The sequence below is a fragment of the Tamandua tetradactyla genome, chromosome 14 (genome assembly GCF_023851605.1).
Source record: "Tamandua tetradactyla isolate mTamTet1 chromosome 14, mTamTet1.pri, whole genome shotgun sequence".
Classification (NCBI taxonomy): Eukaryota; Metazoa; Chordata; class Mammalia; order Pilosa; family Myrmecophagidae; genus Tamandua; species Tamandua tetradactyla.
The window spans coordinates 47965899-47991354 of NC_135340.1; the positions used below are offsets into that span (position 1 = coordinate 47965899).

The 25456-nt window shown below is 35.0% G+C and overlaps 1 protein-coding gene across 1 annotated transcript in view; it reads right to left on the reverse strand.

The window, feature by feature from the left end:
* Nucleotides 1–25456, reverse strand: part of AQR (aquarius intron-binding spliceosomal factor) — a 129204-nt gene that overhangs the window by 11865 nt on the left and 91883 nt on the right. Inside the window, exons 27-33 of the mRNA XM_077127386.1 lie at nucleotides 24559–24696; nucleotides 19074–19145; nucleotides 17798–17985; nucleotides 16939–17110; nucleotides 9537–9707; nucleotides 6477–6562; nucleotides 1673–1847 (exon numbers count right to left, since the gene is read on the reverse strand). Of these exons, the coding sequence (XP_076983501.1) occupies nucleotides 1673–1847; nucleotides 6477–6562; nucleotides 9537–9707; nucleotides 16939–17110; nucleotides 17798–17985; nucleotides 19074–19145; nucleotides 24559–24696 (1002 nt within the window). The remainder of the gene's footprint in view (nucleotides 1–1672; nucleotides 1848–6476; nucleotides 6563–9536; nucleotides 9708–16938; nucleotides 17111–17797; nucleotides 17986–19073; nucleotides 19146–24558; nucleotides 24697–25456) is intronic.

Consider the following 25456-nt stretch of genomic DNA (forward strand, 5'->3'; position numbering starts at 1 on the left):
TAAAATAAAATAAAATATAAACTCTGTGGTATCCATCAGAATCATATGGGACATTTTTAGATTGTAAATGCCTGGGATCCAGCCCCCACAGATTTAGAGTCAGTATATCTGGAGTAGAATGAGGTGATTCTGATAAAGTTTCAGCACTCTGAGAGACAATACTCTATCAATATAAGTAAAAAGGTAAATGCAAATGATAAAAAGACAAAATTTGCACTGCTTTCTAAAACCATCCTAGAATAGATATCAACTCTATTTATAGTCGTTAAGAAAATGTTTACAAAGTCTCCCTCTTTCTTACCATAGGAACAATTCAGAAATCTTTAAAGGTAAAAAATGTATGCCAACAAAAAGTATATCTTAAAATGACAAAATTATTTAATGCATATAAAGTTAGAAATATTCAGTATCATAAAATAGCATTTCTCAGATTAAGCAGTATGGTTGAATTGTATGTAGCAGGTGTTCCTTTTGATGAATCACCTTCTGCAATGGTCACAAATTCTGTGTACAAAGAATGCCATGCTATTACTTCTACTTTGAAATATGCACTTCAAAATATGAAAGGTTTTGGGCAGGCCATGGTGGCTCAGCAGGCAGAGTTCTCGCCTGCCATGCTGGAGACCTGGGTTTGATTCCTGGTGCCTGCCCATGCAAAAAAACCACAAAACATAAAAACATGGAAGGTTTTATTTTGTTTCATTTTGTATTTGTTTGTTGCTTATTTTCTGATGGCTTTGCTGGGAGCTGCCTCTCCACAGAAGCGGTACTAGCTGCTTGCTCAGCACTCCCCACCCCCTAAACTGTCTCTAGAGCAGAGGAAGGGGAGATGTTCTCAGCCCTCGGCCCTGGGGGCTTGAATCCATGAGTGCTGTCTAAAACAGTGGTTTCTAAACCTTGTGTTCATTGGTATTGCCTAATCTGCCCTCCACTCCAGGTTTCTCCAAGTATATCCCTGCAACACTTGTATAGGAATCATCAGGGAGCATAGTAAACATCAAGTCTTCTAGGCTCTGCCCCAGACATCTTGTCGGGAATATGCCTATTAGGTCACAAAAAGACTGAGAATCTCAGAGCTATAGGATTGTGTTCGGACTCCAGATATCAAGGCTTCATATGATCCTACCCCATCATCTCTCTCCACCCTCTTTTCCCTATTTCTCTACAGTAACATTTCTTTAAAAAGTTTTTAAAAGGAAATCACTAGGATTATCATAAAACACACGCACAGAATTCAATCTTTTTTTTTCTCTTAAGAGAGTGGGCAAGAGAACTGTACTGTGAACATTTTATTTAAAACCCAATGAACGGGTGGGCCACAGTGGCTCAGCAGGCAGAGATCTCGCCTGCCAAGCCGGAGACCCAGGTTTGATTCCTGGTGCCTGCCCACGCAAAAAAAGAAAAGAAAAGAAAAGAAAAGAAAAAAAAACAACAAAAAAGCCCAATGAACCTCCAGGACATACTGTTAAGTAAAAAAGAAACAAAACTCAATGTCTATAGTATGCTATCCTTAATGTAGGAAAAGAATTCACTGCCTTGGTGTGAGGAGCATTCTAAATCAGTGATCAGATTATCTGCACGATATTCTTAGCTAACGTGGTCATCTATACGAGAATCTCAATTTCTTTCTCAGAGAAAATGCTGCACTATATAACGAAGAAAGAAATCCTACCTTTCTAGTGGTTGGAAAAGGTTCTGTTGGAATTATATGCAAATGAAGTGGGCGGGCTGTGAGCTGGCTGAACGCTGGAGTTAATTCAAAACAGTTTTGGAAGAGGGATACTCTGGCGAAGATATAAAGTCCAAGTCTGGCTCTAGACATGGCTACCACTAAGCGACGGACATCCCTTTGGGAAGCAAAGAAAATAATTAACACATTTCAAGATAAATAATATATTTACACAGTTTTTTAGTTTCTTTATTTAAAAGGGAAGCAAAGAAAATAATTAACACATTTCAAGATAAATAATATATTTACCCAGCTTTTTTTGTTTCTCTATTTACATATTCATCCAAGTATTTCTAAACTGTGGCAATTTAAAAGTTAAGCATTTTAAAACTTAAGTAAGTAAACAGAAAAGGTACTACCAATTAATCATTGTTATGTGACTAACAAACCAAGTAAAAAGTTAATGCTTTTTATTAAAACTATGCACTGATTAAAAGGGCCAAAGTAACTAAGTAAGTACCGTAACTACTGAATCAATCCGAACCAGCCCTTCCTCCACTCCTTCACCTACCAAATCCCCAGGCTCCAAGTGAGGCCAAACAGGCTTCAAGTGAGGCCTACAATAGGGACTCTGTTCACAAAAATAGTAATAAAAACAATTAAATTGAATGATCAAACTGCATTTGTAGTTGACTACCTGATGAGTGATGTGTTTTCTATAATCTATGTTTTAAAAAGAATATACATTTTTTAAAAGGGCTCGAATCAAATAAATTTATAAAAGAGGGGCTATATTTTAAATCTAATTTCACTTCATTATTAGTTAGAATGTGTTTTAGTGTGGAAAGATAATTCTGGTTTCAAATACAGAGGGCAGTTCTCCTTGAGACGTTTTATATGATAATTTACATTTGTGAGTGCTCTACAAGTAGAAAGACTTTCATGAAGAGTAAATCTGTTACAATCACTCCTAACCCCTGAAAGAAAGTGTTAAGTATTGCAGAGGCCTAATGTTACAAAGACACAGAACCAGGAATTGGAAATGTTTATCTGATGGCTTTTCTTTACCTTTGCATTACACAAGAAATGTTAGGAACATCTCTAATTCAGCCTCATTTTCTATGGTGATTTATGGCTCTAATAGGAATCTAGTTTCCCTTATCAGCAGGTACACTGTGATATCAGTACATAACATCAGTGATACATGTGTGTGAGGAAGGACTGATTCTGGCCCCTCCCCCTCCCTCACCTCAATCAGAAGATGTTGATTTAGGTAGGAGTTTCTGACCCATATAAACTTGGGGAAAACATGTTTTCTTCACTAGCTTTGAGGAATCTCTATATTTATAAAACACTTGATTCATCATTCATGAAGGAAATATGATTTTCTGGATTACCGTATGCCAAATTGTTCTCTATATTTCCTCAGAACTCTAAAGGGTCATGCTATAGGTGGGCGGTTCCTACCTGGAAACTATATGTAGAGTTTTAGAAATGCTTAACATGAAATCTCACACAAAATTATAAGGAGCTTAGAGTTAAAACTTAATGTTAGTGGTTGCTGGGGGCTGGGGGTAGAAGAGAATGGGAATTAACTGCTTAATGTGGCGTTTCCTTTTGTGATGATGAAAATGCTTTGGAACTAGATAGAGATGTTGGTTGTACAATATTGTGAACGTACTAAATGCCAATGAATTATTCACTTCATAACAGTTAATTTTTTTGTACGTGAACTTCACCTCAATAAAATTTTTTTAAAATGTAAAAACAAAAAAAAGAAAACCCTTAGTTCTGAGGCAAAAAAGGGGGAAGGGTGGTAGAAGTAGGTGAGCTGAACTGTTATTTTAATGGTAATCATTTTATTATATGTTCAGTTCTCTCCTCCACATTCAGAAGGATATGTCTTTTTGAACATATAACCGGGAACAAAATGCCCCTTTTCATCTTCTTTCCATAATTTGTATAACTTTAAGGTTAACCTGCAAGAAGAGGGGAAGAGTTGCATCTTTGCCTCAAAGAAAAACTCTGTGTGTTGGTTTCCTAATGGGAAACTCCTGCTGGGTATTCTTCATAGATAGAGAACCTTGCTACTTACAGTGCCTAAATGCAGTCAGTAGGGGACTATGTAGCTAGGCAAACACAGACATCGTACTATTGCAGTGACATTGCACTGCTCCCTTTAAGGAAATTTTTCTCTCCAGTCTTCAGTACAATAGTACAGCAAAGAAGCTTTACTAAGCTTGATTTCCACTGTATGTGAGGTGAGCTGGACTAAAACTAAAAACTTCTATAGTATCAAATGAAGGTATCTTCCAAAGATATGTTTAATATCTATCCCACTGGACTCTAAATTCTGTAAGGGCAGGGTCCATGGATGCTAGAACCCAGAACACTACCATATAATAAAGGATATGAAAATATTTGTTAAATGAATGACCAAAAACTATGAACCTAAAAAAAAACTACCAGGCTATTTTTTTTTTACAAAGGCTGGCAGGATGGGTAGGCAAAATTCCTTGGATCTGTATCTTGAAAACAGTACAATGGTGCCTACCAACTTCTTTCTTAGTCCCTAGAAGACGGTCAGAGAGAAACAGTTATATTATGCAATTGTTAAAAAAACAAAGCTATCGCTCTCATAGAATCCATGAAGAAACAACACAGGGAATTTGCAGCCTCACCATTTTGCTTTGAACAGTTCACAGCATTTCTATTGGTATCTGGCTGTCCAAATAAGATGGGGAACAAGAACAATGAATGCTGAAAAAGGAACCAGAAAAGTCTTGCTATGCTGGCTTCTAAACAGCTTCACTTTGTCCTAAAACAGGTCTCTGGAACTCAAGCTGAATGGTCTGGCCCCTACCCCATCACCTTAATTAATGATAAAGCAAGTAGATAAAGAAAGGCATGAGTAAAACAAATATGGCAGGTATTTTGGAAAATAGTGTGGCAGTTCCTCAAAAGGTTAAACTTAGAGTTATCAATTCCACTCTGAGGTATACACTCAAGAGAAAAGAAAGTATGTCCATAGAAAAACCGTACAAGTATGTTCATGGCAGCATTATTCACAACAGACAAAAGTGGAAACAACTCAAATGTCCATCAACTGATGAATGGAAAAAATATCGTATATCCATACAATGGAGTATTATTCAGCAATAATAAGGAATAACATGTACTGATACATCCTAAAACATGGATGTACCTTGAAAACACTGTGCTAAGAAGCCAGTAACCACAGACCACACATTGTATTATTCCATTTATTTGAAATATATAGAACAGGCAAATCTATAGGGACAGAAAGTAGAACAGGGATTGTCTAGGGTGTGGGGGTAATGATTGCTAATGGATAGAGGGTTTCTTGTTGGATTGATCAAAATGTACTAAAACTGACTGCAATGATATTCACAATTCTGTGAATATGCTAAAACCCACTGAATTATACACTTAAAATTGGTAAAATTTAATTGGCATGAATTATAGCTCACTAAAACTATTATTTAAAAAAAAGAAATTGGGGCAGGAAGTAGGCTTTCTTTTTCTCTTGAAACTTGAAAAGCAAATATTTTCGAAATTATTAGAAAAGGAAGAATATGAAAGATTAGTTCTACAAACCAAAAGTTCTATGGGGGTTTAATAAAATGCTAGCTAAGATATCTAAGCTATCTGGGTAATTGGAATCATAAATAATAGTCAAATTGGTATCTCCCCTCTATGCTTGAATGATAACAACCACCTTCCCAATGTGGAAGATAAGACTTTTAAAAGGAAAATTTGGCAAATAGCAAGAAAATCAATTTCTTTAGATAAAGGTATTTCTGCTTAGAGAATTTTGATATGCAAGAAAATATGAAATCGATCTCTTTTTTTAAACCTTAGTGTATAGGTATCCGTATCTTTATCATCATCACTATTTTTTGCTCTGTTTTTGTTTTACAGAGGTTTTAATTATGCAACCCATAATGATGGCCCAGACAGCAGTTATGTGTCTTAATATGGAAAAAGACCTGCTTTTTAGAAAAGTTAGTCTCCAAATACATGCTTGACATTAAAATAAATAAGTTGTTATATAATGCTATAGTCTTGAAACAGTTTCTTGAAACATTACATCTTTGAATATTCTTACATAAACATTACCAGTCTAATGGAACTAAACCACTGGGTGAAGCTCCAAATATATCTTGACTTGACAATGTTATGAGAGCTTAGGTAGTTTTCTTTTTATACACACCAAATAAAATAATAAAATGAACTATCCTTATAGTTTTGCTAGCAAGTCATACGAGATGAAGGTTTAAATAAAACTAAATGGGTGTCCTGCAATAAGAAGTTATTTACATAAACATATTACTAAAAATGATAAAAACCGATCGCTTTGTTTAGACAGTTCTTAATATTAGAACAAGTGGCTCCTTTATCTTTTAACACTAAAATTCAAAGATTGTGTGGGGCCAGTATCAGAAATCTTATGAAATAAAAAATTTACTCTAGAGGATTTTCATCACTTTGTCACCTTCATTCTAACATTTAATTTCCAACAGATATAGACTATACAAATTAAGATTTTAGGATAAAATGCTATCTCTGAGTGTTACTAAAGAGTGAAATAACATTTAAGAGTCAAACAATTCAGTAGCAATGTCAATGGTTAACCATACAAGGAATATACTGTTATATTCCAATAAAAAAAACACTAAAAATCGTCATAACAATTTAAACTTGAGAAAACTTTAATCTACTTGGCCACAGAAATTCAAAACTGAGTAAGGTTCAATAATATTATGAACATTTTTTCCTTACATACCTCAAATGTCCCACTGCCCTGGTTCGAACTAGAGAAAGAAGAATATAATCATTCTGTTGACCTTGAAATCTGTCAACAGTTGTTACCTGGGAAGAAAAAAAAGGAAATATGGTATTATAAAAGCACAACAAAAAGACCCTAGAGATCATTTAAATAATTTACTAAAAAGCAAACATTTTGTCTTTAAAATAACCAACCACCTATAAAGCATTTGGAATTGAAAGAACAAATAGTTCATGAATGCTATGAAATAAAACACATTTAGTAACCTCATTAGGGTATGTCTCTGTGTTATTCATATGTAAGGGACTCTAATTTTTTATCTTCATTTTTCACAATTCTAACTAGATAATTCTTTGTGGAATTAACAGCCTTCCCCTACGAGAATGCCAAATTCCAAGAAGCAAAGACTGCATCTAGCTTATTAATTATAATTAATAAGTATCGCGGTTTGATGCCCTGCAATAGATTTTAGCATGGTTATTTATTATTTAACTAACATATCCCTCAGACTCATCTATAGCATTTCTCCATCAAAAAAATAAACAAATAATTTTCATAGATTTTGTTCAGTTTGGAATATGTATACAAATAAGAAAGTTAAGGAAGGTGTCAGAGTCTCTAATATTGACATACTCAGGTTTTCATCTTTTTTTCCACTAATTCAACAAAAAGTTAAATGTGTATAGTGTACAAACCATAATTCATGGTCCCTACTTTTAGGAAGTATTTATTTTCTTTTAAGATCAACTTTATTGATTGTATAAATTACATACAACAAAATACACCCATTTTAAGAATATACCACAATCAAGAAATCCATGACACTCAAAAATTCCCTCAGTGCTGTTTATAATCAAATCTGTAATCTTCCATATATCTCCAGTCCCAGACAACCACCAATCTGCCTTCTGTAATCATAAAGTATTTTTTGCCGGTTTTACATTTACATAAAAATGGAACCATAAAGTGTATGCTCTTGTGCCTAGTTTCCTACACTCAGTATAATGTTTTTGAGATTCATGTATGTGCAGTGCATATTAGAAGTGTGTACTCACGTATTCCATTAAATTATTTATCTATTTACCTACTGAAATGTTTCTGGGTTGGGGCTATTCTGAATAAAGCTGCAATGAATATTCATGTACAAATATTTTCGTGGGCATGTATTTCCTTTCTCTTGGATAAATATTTAGGCATGAAATTGTTGAATTTTATGGTAACTATATGTTTAACTTTAAAGAAATTGTCACTTGGTGTCCAAAGTTGCTGTGCCACTCTACACTTTGAATAGCAATGCTCCAGTTACAGAGTTCTAGTTGTTCCACACCCTTGCCAAAACTTGATATCATGTCAATACTTTTAATTTTAGCCATTCTATTGGGTATGGAGTGGCAGCTCTTTGTAGTTTTAATACACATTTCCCTGACAACGAATGATGACAAGCATCTTTTTGTGTGTTTACTGGCCATTCGTACATCTTCATACAAGAAGTGTCAGTTTAAATCAGTTGCCAATTTTGTGTTGGGTATATAATGACTTTTATAGGAGTTCATAATATTCTGGATGTAAGTCCTTTGCTGTCACGTGGATGTTATACCTGGAAATTCTGTTGCCATCTTAACTGGGTGGACAGTTTATCTGAGAACTGGGCAGATACAATGAGAATGTTAGAACGGAAGGATGAAAAGAACCTGGGTTCCTGATGACATCATTTAGACACTGTGTAATTGATGTTTCATCTCATTGTAAGTGATGATAACTTTCCTAGTTAAAGTTAGTTAAATTTGACTGTTACTTATAAATGAAGATTCTGAAACTGAGTTCCTCCTACTTTTAAACTTCCTATGTTTCTAAGTTATTAGTTTCTTATTTTCATTTGCCATATTTCTTATGGTGTGTTCTGCAGTATCTATTCTTCTGTGATTATTTCTAATTTTGTCTTCATTTCTGTGATTTTGTTTTATTTACTTCGAGATCACACGTTATCTGTTCCTTCACAGAAATGATGAAAGCTTCCCTCACAGAAATGATTTCCTTCTATCTGTTCCAGGCTAACATAGTTTCTGGAGCACATATCCTGTCTGTTAGTATGCTTTGGTGTTTTGCTCCCTCATTCTCCCCTATATAAATGGATCATGTGCTAGTTCACTTTTTACTATTCATCAATAAATAAATGGTATTTTCATGGATCAGTAATTTGCTAGAGGTTAAATTGAGATGAGCAGGGTGTTTTACAACAAAAGACCCTCTTTTTCTCAAAAGATCCTCTTTCCTCTGCTACTACAGTGGTACTCTACTTTTTGCAAAGGTAGCTTATAGTCTTCTTTTAAACAACTTGGGACCAGGAAATCTTCTACTCAACCCAATTTCCACATCCATTGTTGAATAATAGGGCCATAACATTTATACTTCAGAGAATGCCTCTCACCTTCACAAAGTATTTTTTTAACTGGCATTTTCAAAGCTGATTCCCTAGCTTTTACCAATGTTTTCTACGTAGTCTTAATTGCCTGATCTATCATATCACTAAAAATTGAGTAAAAAAGCTAATTTATATAGCCATGTTCATAACCAAATCTCCAATTTTATGATTAATAATACTGTATTTGGTTATTCTTTTTAATTTAATTGATACTTTATTAATAAAACTAAGCATCTTCATTTATATTCGGTATTGTTCCATCATATTACATAAAAACAAAAAAGCATAAAAATGTACAAATTACACTGTTGGAAAAAACCCTACAGCTTATATTTCTACAAAAACAGTACATTAAATGTAATGCTATAGCAGAAAGAACTCTAAAAACATTTACTTCTGGTTACTATTAACCAAATTTCAATGTGATTGTTGAGACAGAAGTTCCCAGCAAGTCAGTAAAACTATCAGATAGGACTGTCAGAAAATTATTTTTAGTCCTAATTATTTCATTTCTTTGTGTATCGTGAAAAAGAGATAGCAAAGAGACAAAGTAGAATATAAATAACACAATAAATATGAGCCTTTCGTCTTGCCAACATGATGAGTAAGACAGTACACTGTATTCATGAATTTACCTTATTTGGTCTTCCAATTAATGGGTTGCTCCCACAACGTCTATTGATTATGTCACGAATGAGATGTTTTTGCCCATTATACGTCGTTAGAATACTGATCTTGTCGGCAGGGTAACCAAGTAGACACATGTACATAAAAAGTGCTACCACATATTCTGCCTCTCCAAGATTCTGTAATGCAAACATAATTAGATGGTGCATTTATTTCATTTTCAAATTTATAGAGATAATGAATGGTTAATCTAGCAAAATTTATTCACTTAGCATACCGTGAGAAATGAAGAGATAACAACCTGGACAAGTGAACTCCTTTTTTAAAATGAATGGAAAACATGCCCATGCAAAAAAAAAAAAAAAAAAAGCTAAGAAAATAAATAGAAAAGTCTTATCCTAGTTTAAAACTGGTAAAATTAAATAGAGTATGTAGTAATTATTTCTTTTGATATTTGCAACACACAGAACCGTGAAATAAAAGTTAACAATTGATTGAGACTTCCGGGTCAAGATGGCGGTTTAACAATGTGCGCATTTTAGTTTGTCCTTCAGAACAACTACTAAATAACCAGAAACAGTACAGAACAGCTCCTGGAGCGACGATAGTGACCGGATACACAGCATACCCCAGTTTGGACCAGCTGGACCGGTTGCAGCAGCCCCCAGAACCATGAGTTCCCAAAGCGGTGGCGGCCAGCGTCCCTCCCCCACAGGCCAATTCCCAGAGGGGAAAGGAAAGGACTTTACCAGCAGCAGGGACTGGGCACAATCAAATGCCAATTGTGGAACTAATTAACAAATTCTGACTACTAAAAATAGGCCCTCAGCTTAGGTGAACCTGATCAAAGCAGAGGTTGCTCATTTTTGCCCCGGCGCCAAGGAGGTAGGACTGACAGAAAAAGGGGGAAAAAAAAAAAAGGAAGGAAACAGAGGTTTTTGTGGCTGTGTATCTACAAAGGCTTGACTGCCTCTGGATACAGCAGAAAGACTTTTCAGGCTGCAACTGCCCCAGGCATAGGCAGAAGTGAGCTCTTTTGGGGGCTTATCAGGAGCTTGTGCCTTCCCCAGGAGAGGGGTGAAGCCCCACCCAGGTGGAATCCCTCCATCAAGGAATTCAGACACCAGGGCTTGGTAATTTGAAGCCATTAAAACCAGCCTACAACCTCTCCTCTGTCTCCACCATGCCCCCAGCAGGGAGAGTCTGCCAAAGTTAAAGGTACCACATCATCTTATGCTGGTGGGACCTGCAGTCAGACAAGTGCCACATACTGGGCAGGATAAGAAAAACAGAGTCCAGAGACTTCACAGGAAAGTCTTTCAACCTACTGGGTCTCACCCTCAGGGAAAACTGATGCAGGTGACTCTTTCCTCCTGATAGGAGACCAGTTTGGTCTGGGAAAATCCAGCCAGGGTCTATAATATCTAAGTAGACCCTCCTAAGTGTGTGTGGGGGAAAGGCACCACACAAGCAGGGCAAGAAACAAGAAAACAAGAACTGAAAAATTCTCCTCTGTTAAACAAAACTTAAGCTAAAGGTCCACATAAAGCTGAACAGAATGTCAAAGAAAAGATATACAACAAATTCATCCAGCAAGAAAATCCTAGATAAAAGAAGTGAAAGCAATCTCCAGAATAAACTAATTAAGGTAATTAAATGCCTAGACACCAGCAAAAAATAACAAATCACACTAGGAAAATTGAAGATATGGCCTAGTAAAAGGAACAAACCAACAATTCAAATGACATACAGGAGCTGAAACAAATAATTCAGAATGCACGAACAGACATGGAAAACCTCATCAAAAACCAAATCAATGAATTGAGGGAGGATATAAAGAAGGCAAGGAATGAACAAAAAGAAGAAACTGAAGTCTGAATGGGAATCACAGAACTTATGGGAATGAAAGACACAGTAGAAGAGATGAAAAAAACAATGGAAACCTACAATGGTAGATTTCGAGAGACAGAACATAGGATTTCTGAACTGGAGGATGGAACATCTGAAATCTGGCAAGAAAAAGAAAATATAGGGAAAAAAATGGAAAAATATGAGCAGGGATTCAGGGAATTGAAAGACAGTATGAAGCGCATGAATATATGTGTTGTGGGTGTCCCAAAAGGAGAAGAGAAGGGAAAAGGAGGAGAAAAACTAATGGAGGAAATTATCACTGAAAATTTCCCAACTCTTATGAAAGACTTAACATTACAAATCCAAGAAGTGCAGCGTATCCCAAAGAGAATAGATCCAAATAGACATACTCCAAACATTTAATAATCAGAATGTCAGAGGTCAAAGAGAAAGAGAGGATCTTGAAAGCAGCAAGAGAAAAGCAATCCATCACATACAAGGGAAGCCCAATAAGATTATGCGCAGATCTCTCAGCAGAAACCATGGAGGCAAGAAGACAGTGGGATGATATATTTAAATTATTAAAAGAGAAAAACTGCCAACCAAGAACTCTATATCCAGCAAAATTGTCCTTCAAAAATGAGGGAGAAATTAAAACATTTTCAGACAAAAAATCACTGAGAGAATTTGTGACTAAGAGACCACCTCTGCAAGAAATACTAAAGGGAACACTAGAGACAGATACGAAGACAGAAGACAGAGGTGTGGAGAAGAGTGTAGAAAGGAAGACTATGAGTAAAGGTAAAAAGAAGGAAAATTAGATATGACATATAAAATCCAGAAGGCAAAATAGTAGAAGAAAATACAACCCGTGCAGTAATAACACTGAATGTTAATGGATTAAACTCTCTAATCAAAAGACATAGTCTGGCAGAATGGATTAAAAAACAGGACCCATCTATATGCTGTCCCTACTCAAAGGACACGAGGCCAAGGACACAAATGGACATTTACACACCAATGTTTATAGCAGTATTATTAAGAATTACCAAGAGATGTCCATCAACAGACAGTTGGCTAAACAAACTGTGACATTTACATAAGATGGAATATTATGCAGCTGTAAGACAGAATAAAGTTATGAAGTATGTAACAACATGAATGGACCTTAAGGACATTATGCTGAGTGTGATTAGCCAGAAACAAAAGGACAAATACTGTATGGTCTCACTGATATGAACTGACATTAGTGAATAAACTTGGAATATTTCCTTGGTAACAGAGACCATCAGGAGATAGAAATAGAGTAAGATATTGCATAATTGGAGCTGAAGGGATACAGATTGTGCAACAGGACTGAATATAAAAACTCAGAAATGGATAGCACAATATTACCTAACTGTAATACAACTATGTTAAAACACTGAATGAAGCTGCATATGAGAATGGTAGAGGGAAGAGGGCTGGGGCATAAATGAAATCACAAAGAAAGAATAGACGATAAATATTGAAATGGTGTAATCTAGGAATGCCTAGAGTGTATAATGATAGTGACTAAATGTACAAATTTAAAAAATGTTTTTGCATGAGGAAGAACAAAAGAATGTCATTACTGCAGGGTGCTGAAAATAGGTGGTAATTAATATTTAAAAATTTCAACTTATGTGTGAGACTAAAGCAAAAAATGCTTATTTGGTACAAATTTATACTTTGACTAGTGCATCTCCTAATATAACTTATGTAGATAGTTGATTGAACACCTTAAGTACATGGAACTTTGTATAGGACATGAGATTTTCTTGGTTTGTCCAGGTGAGGCCCTGATGAATCCCAGAGTGATGTGATCAGTGAGTGGAAAAGTATTTGCAAAGTCCCCTTTGGGGAATGGTGAGAATGGGGAAAACTCAACTTCCCCAAGTTGAATTCTTAATATTCTCACAAGCAGTGTGGACAACCAAAGCTATAGGCTGAGCCCCCAGTCTTGGGGTTTGTTCATATGAAACTTAACCCCACAGGGGATAGGTCAAGCCTACTTAAAATTAAGCCTAAGAGTCACCCCCAAGAGAACCTCTTTTGTTGCTCAGATGTGGCCTCTTTCTCCAGCCAACACAGCAAGCAGACTCACCACCCTCCCCCTGTCTATGTGGGACATGACTACCAGGGGTGTGGATCTTCCTGGCAGCATAGGAAAGAAATCCCAGAATAAGCCGAGATTCAGCATCAAGGGATTGAGAAAAACTCTAGAATGAGCTGAGACCCAGCATCAAGGGATCGAGAAAACCTTCTTGACCAAAAGGGGGAAGAGTGAAATGAGACAAAGTGTCAATGTCTGAGAGATTCCAAACAGAGTCGAGAGGTTATCCTGGAGGTTATTCTTATGCATTAAGCAGATATCACCTTGTTATCCAAGATGTAATGGAGAGGCTGGAGGGAACTGCCTGAAAATGTAGAGCTGTGTTCCAGTAGCCATGCTTCTTGATGATGATTGTATAATGACATAGCTTTCACAATGTGACTGTGTGATTGTGAAAACCTTGTGTCTGATGCTCCTTTTATCTACCTTGTCAACAGATGAGAGGAACATACGGAATACAAAAAAATATTAGGGGGAAAAATGTTAAAATAGATTTAGCTTGAAATGCTAGTGATCAATGAAAGGGATCACTAAGGGGTATGGGCTGTAAAATTTTTTTTTCTGTTTTTATATTTTTCTGTTGTCTTTTTCTTTCTTTTTCTGAATTGATGCTAACGTTCTGAGAAATGATCATGATGATGAATATGCAACTATGTGATGATATTGTGAATTGCTGAATGTATGTGTTGGGAATGTTTGCTTCTTGTAATTTTTTTAATTAATAAAAAATTAATAAAAAAAAAGTTAACAATTGAAGGCCTAATGTTCCTCTGACCACAACAATCACAATAAAGATATTCTGCTACAGCACACTGCAACTGTGATTAAGGAAAGAAATGTTAGCATTAAGGAACAAGGGAATCATTTAAGAAATCAGACTAATAGTATATCTAGCAGTATTACAGTCAAAACTCTCAATTTCTGTACAATGCTCTTCCTTCTTCCTCATGTTTCTCAGTTTTTTTTTTTTTTTGTAATGTCTGTTTTGTTTTTGTTCTCTTACTAGCATTTGCCATCTCTATCAGACCACTTTAGGTGGAAGAAGTTGTGGCCTCAAATTGGTTAGTATGGCTTACTGCTCCAGAAGTTCTTGTTAAAGTCTGGTGGGAAGACGCTTAAAATACATGCCTTAACTGAATCTGAAAGTGAGGAATTGTATACAAGGCTGTTTAATTCACTTCAGTGTGGACTAACGTCAAAGTACTAGATGAGAGAAGAAACTAAAATTAAAACATAAACAGATAATAAAAATAAAAAATAAAAGGAAGCTAGATTCCACGTAATAGCAACACAAAACTACAGGAAGACCTTCAGAAAAATAATTTATACCCTGTTTTGATGACAAACACACAGTCTGAGTTATCTCTTTCATTTAAATTCTCTAGTTCTTTGAAAGACTGTGCAAATCTTTCCATTTTCAATACTGGTAGTGAACTACATTTATCTCAGCAATACCTTTAATACAGGTAGAAGAACAAACAGGAAATCATGGAAATGACCATAATAAATCTAAGGCTCAAATTCAGTTTTTAACACAAGAGTATTTTTTGCAAGACTGATGCATGAATCCTCAACAATCAGAACCCAATTCTTTACTCATATGAAAAATGAATACTGCTTAATAAGTCAGACATAAAGTATTAACAATAAAACAACATGAATTATATTTAGACAACATTTAAAACTCACTCCAAATAAGTCAACTCCCCTTCAAATTAATCACTTTTATTTATTCATCAGTCTAACCATCCCTACTTCTCAGAAACTAATTCTTCAAATATTACCAATTTAATGTGGAGTGCTCTTATTTTGGGAGAAAATGTCTTCAACTCGAAAAATATTTATAATAACAGCAAATTGTCTTTCAGAAGTGTACTTATTTTTTAAAATAGTGAAAACTCATAATAGACTTAATGACTTAAAAAGAAAACAACAGATAGGACGGGCTACAGTGGCTCAGCAGGTAGGGTTCTCACCTGCCATGCTGGAGACCCGGATTTGATTCCCAGTGCCTGCCCATGTTAAAAAAAAACCAGATAAAGCTGGATATTAATGTTGGCTTAGGTAATGAAACTGACTAAAAAGAGATTCCAGAAGTGATTATGTAATGAAAATATCAGAACACTCATAGAATATTTAACAGCATTCCAAAAATGACTACAAAGAAAGCAAATTTAGTTAGATTCTAATATTTTTGAAGTTGTCACTTAAAGGTTACATCTGTTTTTGGTTTTTTTTTGTTTTTCTTTTTAGTGCATGGTCTGGGAATTGAACCAGGGTCTCCCTCATGGAAGGTGAGCATTCTACAACTGAACTGCCCATGTTCTTGGGTTTAAATATATAAAGACTAACTTGATCTAATAGAAACAAATATTTACAGGGAAAAGAAGATGCTCATGAGCTATATCTACACATACACATTTAAGTCAGTGTTTTATGATGCTTTTTATCAGTAAAGCAAAATCTTTAAATAGAACATATATTGGATATTCAGCTCTAACGACAAGAAAAAAAAAATGTAAAAGAACTCCAAATACTGCCATCCAAAGACTATTATTCTTTACTTGTATATCCTGCTAGATCTTTTGTATTAATTATTTGTATACATATGTTTGTATGTTTTTGCGATTCCTTTTAAAAAATAAAATGGGACACTGCTTTGCAACCTGCTTTTTGTTTCATTAATACATCATAAATATTTGGTGATCAGAAAACAAAGTTATAATATTATTATTGTTACTAAAAGTACTTCAAAAACTGAATAAGGCAATAATGTAATTAATGCCCATTGAAAGGCACTTAGGTTGAATCTCATGTCCAAAATAATTTTGTAGTAAAACAAAAAAATGATGTGATGAACACTTTAGGGTAGAAATCTTGGCAAACTTGTCAAATTACTTATTTAGGATAAATTACTAGAAGTGAAGAACATTTAATACATATTGACAATTTGTCCAGCAAATTATTTTCCCATTAACATAGCATGAGTGTAAAATGTTTTCTTTTGTGAATAGTGTATTCTTATCATTATCACATTTTTCTGCTGTATTTTTTTTTAAAGTGATTTACAGGAGTACTCTATATATATTCAAAATTCAACCCACTGTTTTTAAATGCTGATGATAAATTGCACTTGGAAATCAAAATCTTTAATTTTTCTGCTATTGGTAACATGCTCAGATCTTACCCCAACATTTTATATTTATTAATATTTTCTTCTAGTACTTTCCAGTGTTTATGGTCTCTTTTCATCAGTATATATGTCTTTAATCCACTCAAAATTGATTTTTCTTTTTGTGCTGCGTGTGAGGTAGGGATTTTCTTTTTCTTTTTTTCAATAGTTAGTCAAATAACTACCACTAATTTAGGCAGTAATTCAGGCGGGCAAATATAAAATAAACTTAAAAGTTTCACATTCTTCTTACCTGATAAAAGTAAGGGTTAGGTTCGGACTCTCCTACTCCCTGAAAATCTTCAACGTTAATGAGCTGGAAATCATACAGCAATCCAGCATTTGCTGTACTAAACTCTGGCAAGAGCTGCACATGTGGTAAGTTTCCCAGATTCTTGTATCGCCAATTGTAGAGGTTGCATAAGCTTTCCAAAGAAAAATTACCCCCCCCACCAAAGGAAAAATTAGCAATGCAAAAATCTCTTTCAATATACATAAGGAGACTTCAAATGGAACTGTGCTTCCTTTTAATGTTCATGTCACCCATGTATCTGCTTTTCTTTTTCAGCAACAACGCTTTTTCAACCTTAGCTTCCTTACTTCAAGTAATCAAGGGTCAGAACACTGGTATTACAAAATGATAGCTCCATAGTGTTCCTGAGGTAAATGTTATCTTTACTCCAAAATTTAAATAATTGGGGAAGACTGTAAAGTGAGGGAAACTTTGGCATAATTACAAAGATGGGGCTGTACCATTTGTGAAGTAAAATAAAAACTGGTGTATTCTCTTGATTATCCTCGTTTTAGATTTAAAATTATAATAATCATTTATCTTCTGGGGACATTAAAAAGGGGGAAGGAAGAGAACAAAAGCCCTTAGATAATCAGTCACCTAAATTAATCTCCGTGAATAAAATATGAAAGAAAATAATTTATTTTGATTAATTCACATCTCATGCAGGAGGCAATAAAGGTACTTTCATATTTGTAGATGGTAAGTTCCTACATAACAAGGAAAGCTAAGAGCCCACGTAAAAGACATTGAGAAGTTCTTGGATCACCAAACTAATATCTTAAATAGACATGATTTTTTTCCCCTTTGTTTCCTTTACCTTGCTCTGGCTCTCCCTTGGGCATCAAGGTCCACAGTAGGAACTCCAACACGAACAAAGCGAGTAAAGAGAGATTGTTCCATATTTGAATATTTCTGGAAGGCCATATTCTTAATGACTGGAGGTAATTGGTGATGATCACCAATCATAATCCATCGTTTCAGTCGACTAAAACCATCCTGAGGATTCTAGAAATAAGTGAGGAAACGGCAAAATAGTTGAATTAATATATCATCCTGTTAGTCTCCCAACTAATGCACAAGAGTCATGTTTTTCATAAACTACTCCATTAGCTTACAAATTCTTGATATTCACCAGCTCCACAAAGAGGAATTGTGCAAGTCCACAGAATGACTTGTGAACTGAGCAGGGAGACACTGCTCTTGGCTGATGGTGGGTGAAGGGGTAGAAAGACTGAGAAGGCAAGCACAGAATTACAGTATTTTAACAGAGAAAGTAATCTAAGAGATCTGTAAAGCTTAGGTACAGCATTAGGCAAACAGAGTATATAGAGAGACAGAGGCCCAAAAGGGAAGTGGAAAGACATCAAAGCAAACATCTTTTACCAAAATTATGCCCAGAGCCAGTTCTGAGCCTCCAAACCAGTAAAGTTGTATCTTCTTTAATTTCCTCCATTACTATGTAAATTTCCCACTGTGTGCATACTTGTTCTTTGAAACAGATCCTGATAAAATGCGTCCCAAATTCTAAATAACTTGGCTTATAAAACAACTTTTTAGAACCCAATGAACTATAAATTAGAGCAGTTTCTATTCTTAAATTTGGAATTCCACACTTTGTTTTTAATGCTTCAGTAGTAAAATTACTTTAAGAAATATTCTTAAATAGCACCATTTAATTAAAAAACTTAGTACTAAAATACAGAAAAAAACCAATACATTCAGTGAACATCAAAAACAATTCTAGAAATATTAACACAAGAAATGAAAGCAAAACAAAAGAAAACAAAAGAACCCCAGCTCATCTACCCTCCAAACTGCAAATGTGCAAATGTAATTTTCTTGAATATAATTACTAAGTCTTTTAAAACTTCTTTATAGAGACAAACTACAGATTTTTAAATAGTACCCTCAGAAACAATACAAACTAGTAAATAACCAATGCATAGATTAAAGAAAGTTTCAGGCTTAATAGAATACCAAATATAGTGAAGTTAAGGAGAACATATAATTGTGGCAATTAGCATCCTAAACTATACAGCTTTCTGATATTGCCCCCAGAATTCTTAAAACACTATTTTCTTTAGGTTTCTTACCTGTAAAAGAAGAGGTATAAAAGTTTCTATCTCCAGAATCTGAGCAGCCTCTTCCATTAAAATGTTGTCATACTGGGAAAGGGAGAAATGGGAAAGCTTGTCAAAAAGTTTAAAAGCCATACAACCACCCATCATAATCATAATGTAAAAAAAAAAAAATAACAATTTCAGATAAAGATAAAAAGAGAAAAAAAATAGGTGTGACATATAAAATCCAAAAGAAAAATGGTACAAGAAGGTACTGCCTTTACAGTAATTACTTTAAATGTTAATGGGTTAATGTCCCCAACCAAAAGACATAGACTGGCAGAATGGATTAAAAAAACAGGACACATCTATGCTGTCTACAGGAGACTCACTTTAGACCCACGGACAAAAATAGGTTGAAAGTAAAATGCTGGGAAAAGATATTTCATGCACATAACAACCAGAAAAGAGCAGGGGTACCTATACTAACATCTCACAAATTAAACTTTAAATGCAAAATTATTAAAAGAGACAAAGAAGGACACTACATATTAATGAAAGGAACAATTCAACAAGAAGACATAACAATCATAAAAATTTATGCACTGAGCCAGCATACTCCAAAATACATGAGGCAAACACTAACAATACTAAAGGGTGAAGTAGACACCTCTGTCATAATAGTTGGAGACTTCAACTCCCCACTCTCATCAGTGGATAAAACATCTAGACTGAGGATCAATAAGGATCAGGGATTTAAATGAACTAGACTTAACATACATTTATAGAACATTACACCCCACAACAGTAGGATACACATTTTTCTCAAGTGCTCATGGGTCATTCTCAAGGACAGATATGTTAGGTCATAAAGCAAGTCTCAGTAAACTTTATAAGACTGAAATTATACAAAACACTTTTTCAGATCATGATGTCAGAAATCAGTAACAGGTAGAGGGACAGAAAATTCACATCCATATGGAGGCTAAACAACACACTCTTAACCAATGGGTCAAGGAGGAAATTACAAGAGAAATCAGTAAATATCTCTAGGCAAATGAAAATGAAAACACACACATCAAAATTTACAGGATGCTGCAAAGGCAATGTTGAGAGAGAAATTTATTACCTTAAATGCCATATTAAAAAAGAAGAAAAAGGAATTAACTGTTCACTTGGAAGAAGCACAGAAAGAATAGCAAACTAACCCCAAAGCAAACTAAAGAAAAGAAACCACAAAGATCAGAGCAGAAATAAATGAAATTGAGAATATGAAAACAACAGAGAATAGCAACAAAATCAGAAGTTGGTTTTTTAATAAAATTGATGGACCCTTGCTAGGTTGACAAAAAAAAAAGAGGATGCAAATAAATAAAATCAGAAATGGAAGAGGGGACATAACCATTGACCCCACAGAAATAAAGAAGATAAGGAGAGGATACTATAAGCAACAATATGCTAATAAAGTAGACAAAGTAAGTGAAATGGACAACTTCCTAGGAAGGCATGAACAAACCAACATTGATTGGAGAAGAAATAGATGACCTCAACAAACTAAACACAAGTAAAGAGACTGAATCAGTTATCAAGAAGCTCTCCCAAAAAGAAAAGCCCAGGACCAGATGGCTTCATTATTATTATTCATTTTATTTAGCTTTCTATTTCTGATTGATTTTCATATTTAAAAAACTAACCCTAGATGGGGCCTCGCGCTGTGGACAGTAAATGAGTGCCTGCAACAGGTGGTGGGGTAGTAGTAGCCACTGAATCTCCCAGCCATCCTGCCCCTGCTAGTAGCAGTCAGCAAAACCAAACCTACAAACACGGTGATTAAGGCTTATGAGCATGGTCAGTGCTCAAACTCTTCAAAAAAATGAAGAGGAGGGAAAGCTATTTAACTCATTCTATGCAGCCAACATTACCCTAAAACCAAAGCCAGGCAAAGATACTACAAGAAAAGAAAATTATAGAACAATCTCTTTAATGAATATAGATGTAAAATTCTCAACAAAATACTTGGAAATTGAATCCAGCAGCACATTAAAAGAATTATACACCATGACCAAGTGGGTTTTACTCCAGGTATGCAAGGCTGGATCAACACAAGAAAACAATCAATGTAAAATACTACATCAACAAATTAAAGCAGAAAAAAAATTATCATTTTGATTGATGCAGAAAAGGCATTTGACAAAATTCAATATCTTTTCTTGATGAAAACTCCCCAGAGGACAAGAATAGAAGGGAACTTACTCAACATGATAAAGAGAATACATGAAAAATCCACAGCTAGCATCATCCTCAATGGGGAAAGACTGAAAGCTTTCCCTTGTCAGGAACAAGACAAGGATGCCCATTGTCAACATATTATTCAACACTGTGCTGGATGTTCTAGCCAGAGCAATGAGACAAGGAAAAGAAATAAAAGGCATCCAAACTGGAAAGGAAAAATCTCGCTGTTTGCAGATGACATGACAGTATATGTCAAAAATCCTGAAAATTCTACAGCAAAGCTACTAGAGCTAATAAATGAGTCAGCAAAGTGGTAGGGTACAAAAGCAACACTCACAAATCAGTAGTGTTTCTATACACTAGTGATGAGTAATCTGAGGAGGAAATCAAGAAAAAAATTCCATTTACAATGGAAACCAAAAGAATCAAATTTTTGGGAATAAATTTAACTAAGGATACAAAAGATGTATACATAGAAAACTATAATAAATTGCTAAAAGAAATCATGGAAGACCTAAATAAATGAAAGGGCATACTGTATTCATGTATTGGAAGACTAAATATAGTAAAGATGTCAATTCTCCCCAAATTGATTTATAGATTCAATGCAATACTAACAAAAATCCCAACAAGTTACTTCGCAGAAAGAGAAAAATCAATAACAAAATTTATTTGGAAGGAAAAATGCCCCAAATAGCTAAAAATATCTTGAGAAAGAAAAATGAAGTGGGAGGTCTCACAGTACCTGGCTTTAAAGCATATTATGAAGCTACAGTGGTCAAAATAGCATGGTACTGGCTTAAAGATAGATATACTGAACAATGGAATTGAAATTGAGTGTTCAGATATAGACCTTCTCATCTATGGATAAGTGATCTTTGATAAGGCAGCCAAGCTAACCCACCTGGGACAGAGCAGTCTCTTCAATAAATGTTGTTTGGAGAACTAGGTCTCCACATGCAAAAGAATGAAAGAGGATCCATATCTCACACCTTATACAAAAATTAACCCAAAATGGATCAAAGACTTAAACATTAGAGTTAAGACCATAAAACTTTTAGAAGACAATGTAGGGAAACTTCTTATAAATCGTGTAATAGAGTTGGTTTCCTAGACCTTACATACAAAGCATGAGCATTCCAAAAAGAAATAGATAAATGCGATCTTCTCAAAATTAAACAGTTTTGTGCATCAAAGAACTTTGTAAGGAAAATAAAAAGGCAGCCTACATAATGGGAAACAATGTTTGGAAACCACATATCAGATAAAGGTTTAGTGTTCAGAATATATAAAGAGATTCTTAAATGCAACAACAAAAAGACAAACAACCCAATTAAAAACTGGGCAAAAGACATGAAAAAACACCTTTTAGAAGAGGAAATATAAATGGCTAAAAGGCATATGAAAAGATGCTCAACTTTGCTAGCTATTAGGAAAATGAAAATCAAAACCATCATGAGATATCATCTGACACCTATTAGAACGGCCATTATTAAAACAATGGAAAATGACAAGTGCTGGAGAGGATGTGGAGAAAGAGGTACATTCATCCACTGTTTGTGGGAATGTAAAATGGTACAGAAAAATGCAGTCTGGCGGTTCTTCAGGAAGCTAAGTATAGAATTTCCATATGACCCAGCAATCCCATTACAGGGACTGAAGGTAAGGACAAATGGACATTTGCACACGAATGTTCATAGGGGCATTATTCATGGCATTATTCGGCCAAGAAATGGAAACAGCCCAATGTCCAAACCTGGACAAGTGGTAAACAAGCTATGGTATATACATACATGCATACATACATACATACAACTGTAAGACAGAATAAAGTCATGTAGCATGTAGCAACGTGGATGAACCTTGAGGACATTATGCTAAGTGAAATAAGCCAGAAACAAAAGGACAAATACTGTATGGTCTCACTAATATGAGACCAAACCATATTTATGAGTGAAATTTGAGAGTTAAAGTTAAGAATGCAGGTTTATCAGGTGACAGAAAGAGGGTCGAAACTGAGTATTTGGTGCTGAAGGAACACAGACTGTACAATAGGACTGAGTGTAAAAATTCAGAAATGGATAGCACAATACTACCCAATAGTAGCACAATAACGTAAGTACACTGAATGAAGCTGAATGTGAGTATGGTTGAGGGAGAAGGGTTGGGGGCACGTATGAAATCAGAAGGAAAGATAGAAGATACAGACTGGAATGGTATAACTTAGGAATGTCTAGAGCGCACAATGATGGCGATTAAATGTACAAATATAAAAACGTTTTGCATGAGGGAGAACAAATGAATGTCAACACTGCAAGGTGTTGAAAATGCATGGTACACAGGAAAAGGTGCAATCAATGCAAACTAGAGTCTACAGTCAACAGTAACATTGTAATATGCTTCCACTAAATGTAACAAAGGCATTATGCCAAAACTAAATGTCAACAAGCAAGGGGTACAGGGAAGGGGTATAGATTCTATGGAGAAGGAAATGTCTTCATAGAGATTATGGTGGCAAAGGCATGTCTATTAGGTTGGATTTTATGATGTGCGAATAAAATTGGTTAAAAATGAAAAAAAAATCATTTGGAGTCTGCAAATTCCAATTTACTGCTCAGTCATTTCATTCTACTTCAACTGAGTCACAGGCTACCAAGATACTGTCTCTTATCTCTACTCCTATATTCATCACGTGATGAAGCATTTCTATTTCTAAACTTATAATCTAAATAAGCATATTCCATATACTCTTATGGAAGGCTTTCATTTACTGAATGAAGAAATAACCAGCAACTAGATGCATGCTTAATATGTGAACAATGCAAGTATTCAGATAAAAATATATGAAAATCTGAGGATACTATTTTTATAACTTTTAGTTCTGCTTGGATATTTTTTCTTTTTTTTTTTGGCATGGGCAGACACCGAGAATCAAACCCAGTGATTTGATTGGCATGGCAGTCTAGAATTCTACCACTGAGCTAATGTTGCACCATCCTGTTTGGATTTTTTTTAATAAGTAAGTGATACTTAATGAAATAAATTAATCTATCTTACCAAGTACTGGAATTTAGATAAATTAGATTTGGAAATTCACTAACCATTTAGACGTGAGATCATCCACTTTTAAAAGAGACATTTTTAAGTAACTATAAATGTGAACTTCAAGAAGAAATGCACCAATCAATAAGAACCGCACCAATCCCCAAGGTAAATGGTCTAGGAAATTAAAAAAAAAATTAACAGCTAAACAGATGAGGAATTAAGGCACTAAAATAGTCTTTACCTTGAAACCTAACTTGACCAAGTCATGTCGTTTTAAGGCAGCATGAGTACAGGTCATAGCAATGATTTTGGCTTCTTTCACCAAAAGGTATTTAGATCTATCCAGTCCACTTCGAAGCAGTTCAGAGGCTCTGAATTCCTAGTGAGTGAGAGAAGGGAGATTATTTTAGGAAAATAAACATAGTTAATTCATACATTCATATATTCTAGGCAATCAGACTTAACTCCTGAGAAATCAATATAAATATAACATCCAATAATTCTCACTATCTCTCTTCAAGCCTAATGAATCATAGTTTTGTTCATTATTAGTTAGGTACTGAGTTCAAACAATAGTTGATATTCAAGCTGCAATCTGGAATGTTTATATTCTGTATAAGTTAAAATAATATTTCCCATATAAACAAAAATACTGAATAAAATACCAATCACATTGTACCTGTCTATTCCAAGGTCTCTCCAGGAAAAGAGAAAACTATTTCAAGTACTCATAACAAAGGGAACTTAATGCAGGATAACTGGTTATACAGGTGATGAGGAGCTGAAATGTGAACCAGGGAATGGTAAACCAGTCCAAAGCTTAGTAACAGAAGGAAGTCATCATCATTCCTAGAATAGGAAGGATAAAGGGATGTGGTGGTGTTATAAGAGCCCAGGGACTAAGGTCACAGAACAAGCTGATAGTATAGTCTAGTGGGCCAGCGCAGGAGAAACTGGAGCAATGGAGGAAATGAAATTCAAGGCAAAGAGGATAGGTGGAGAAATACCCTGGTTTCTCTCTTTCTTCAGCTCCTACTACCACTCTCATTGGTTAAACCCAAGATAAAATTAGAGGACATGGGGGTGGGAGGGATCTCCCACAGAGAAGAGCTAGGGATGAATAACAGATAAGATATGAG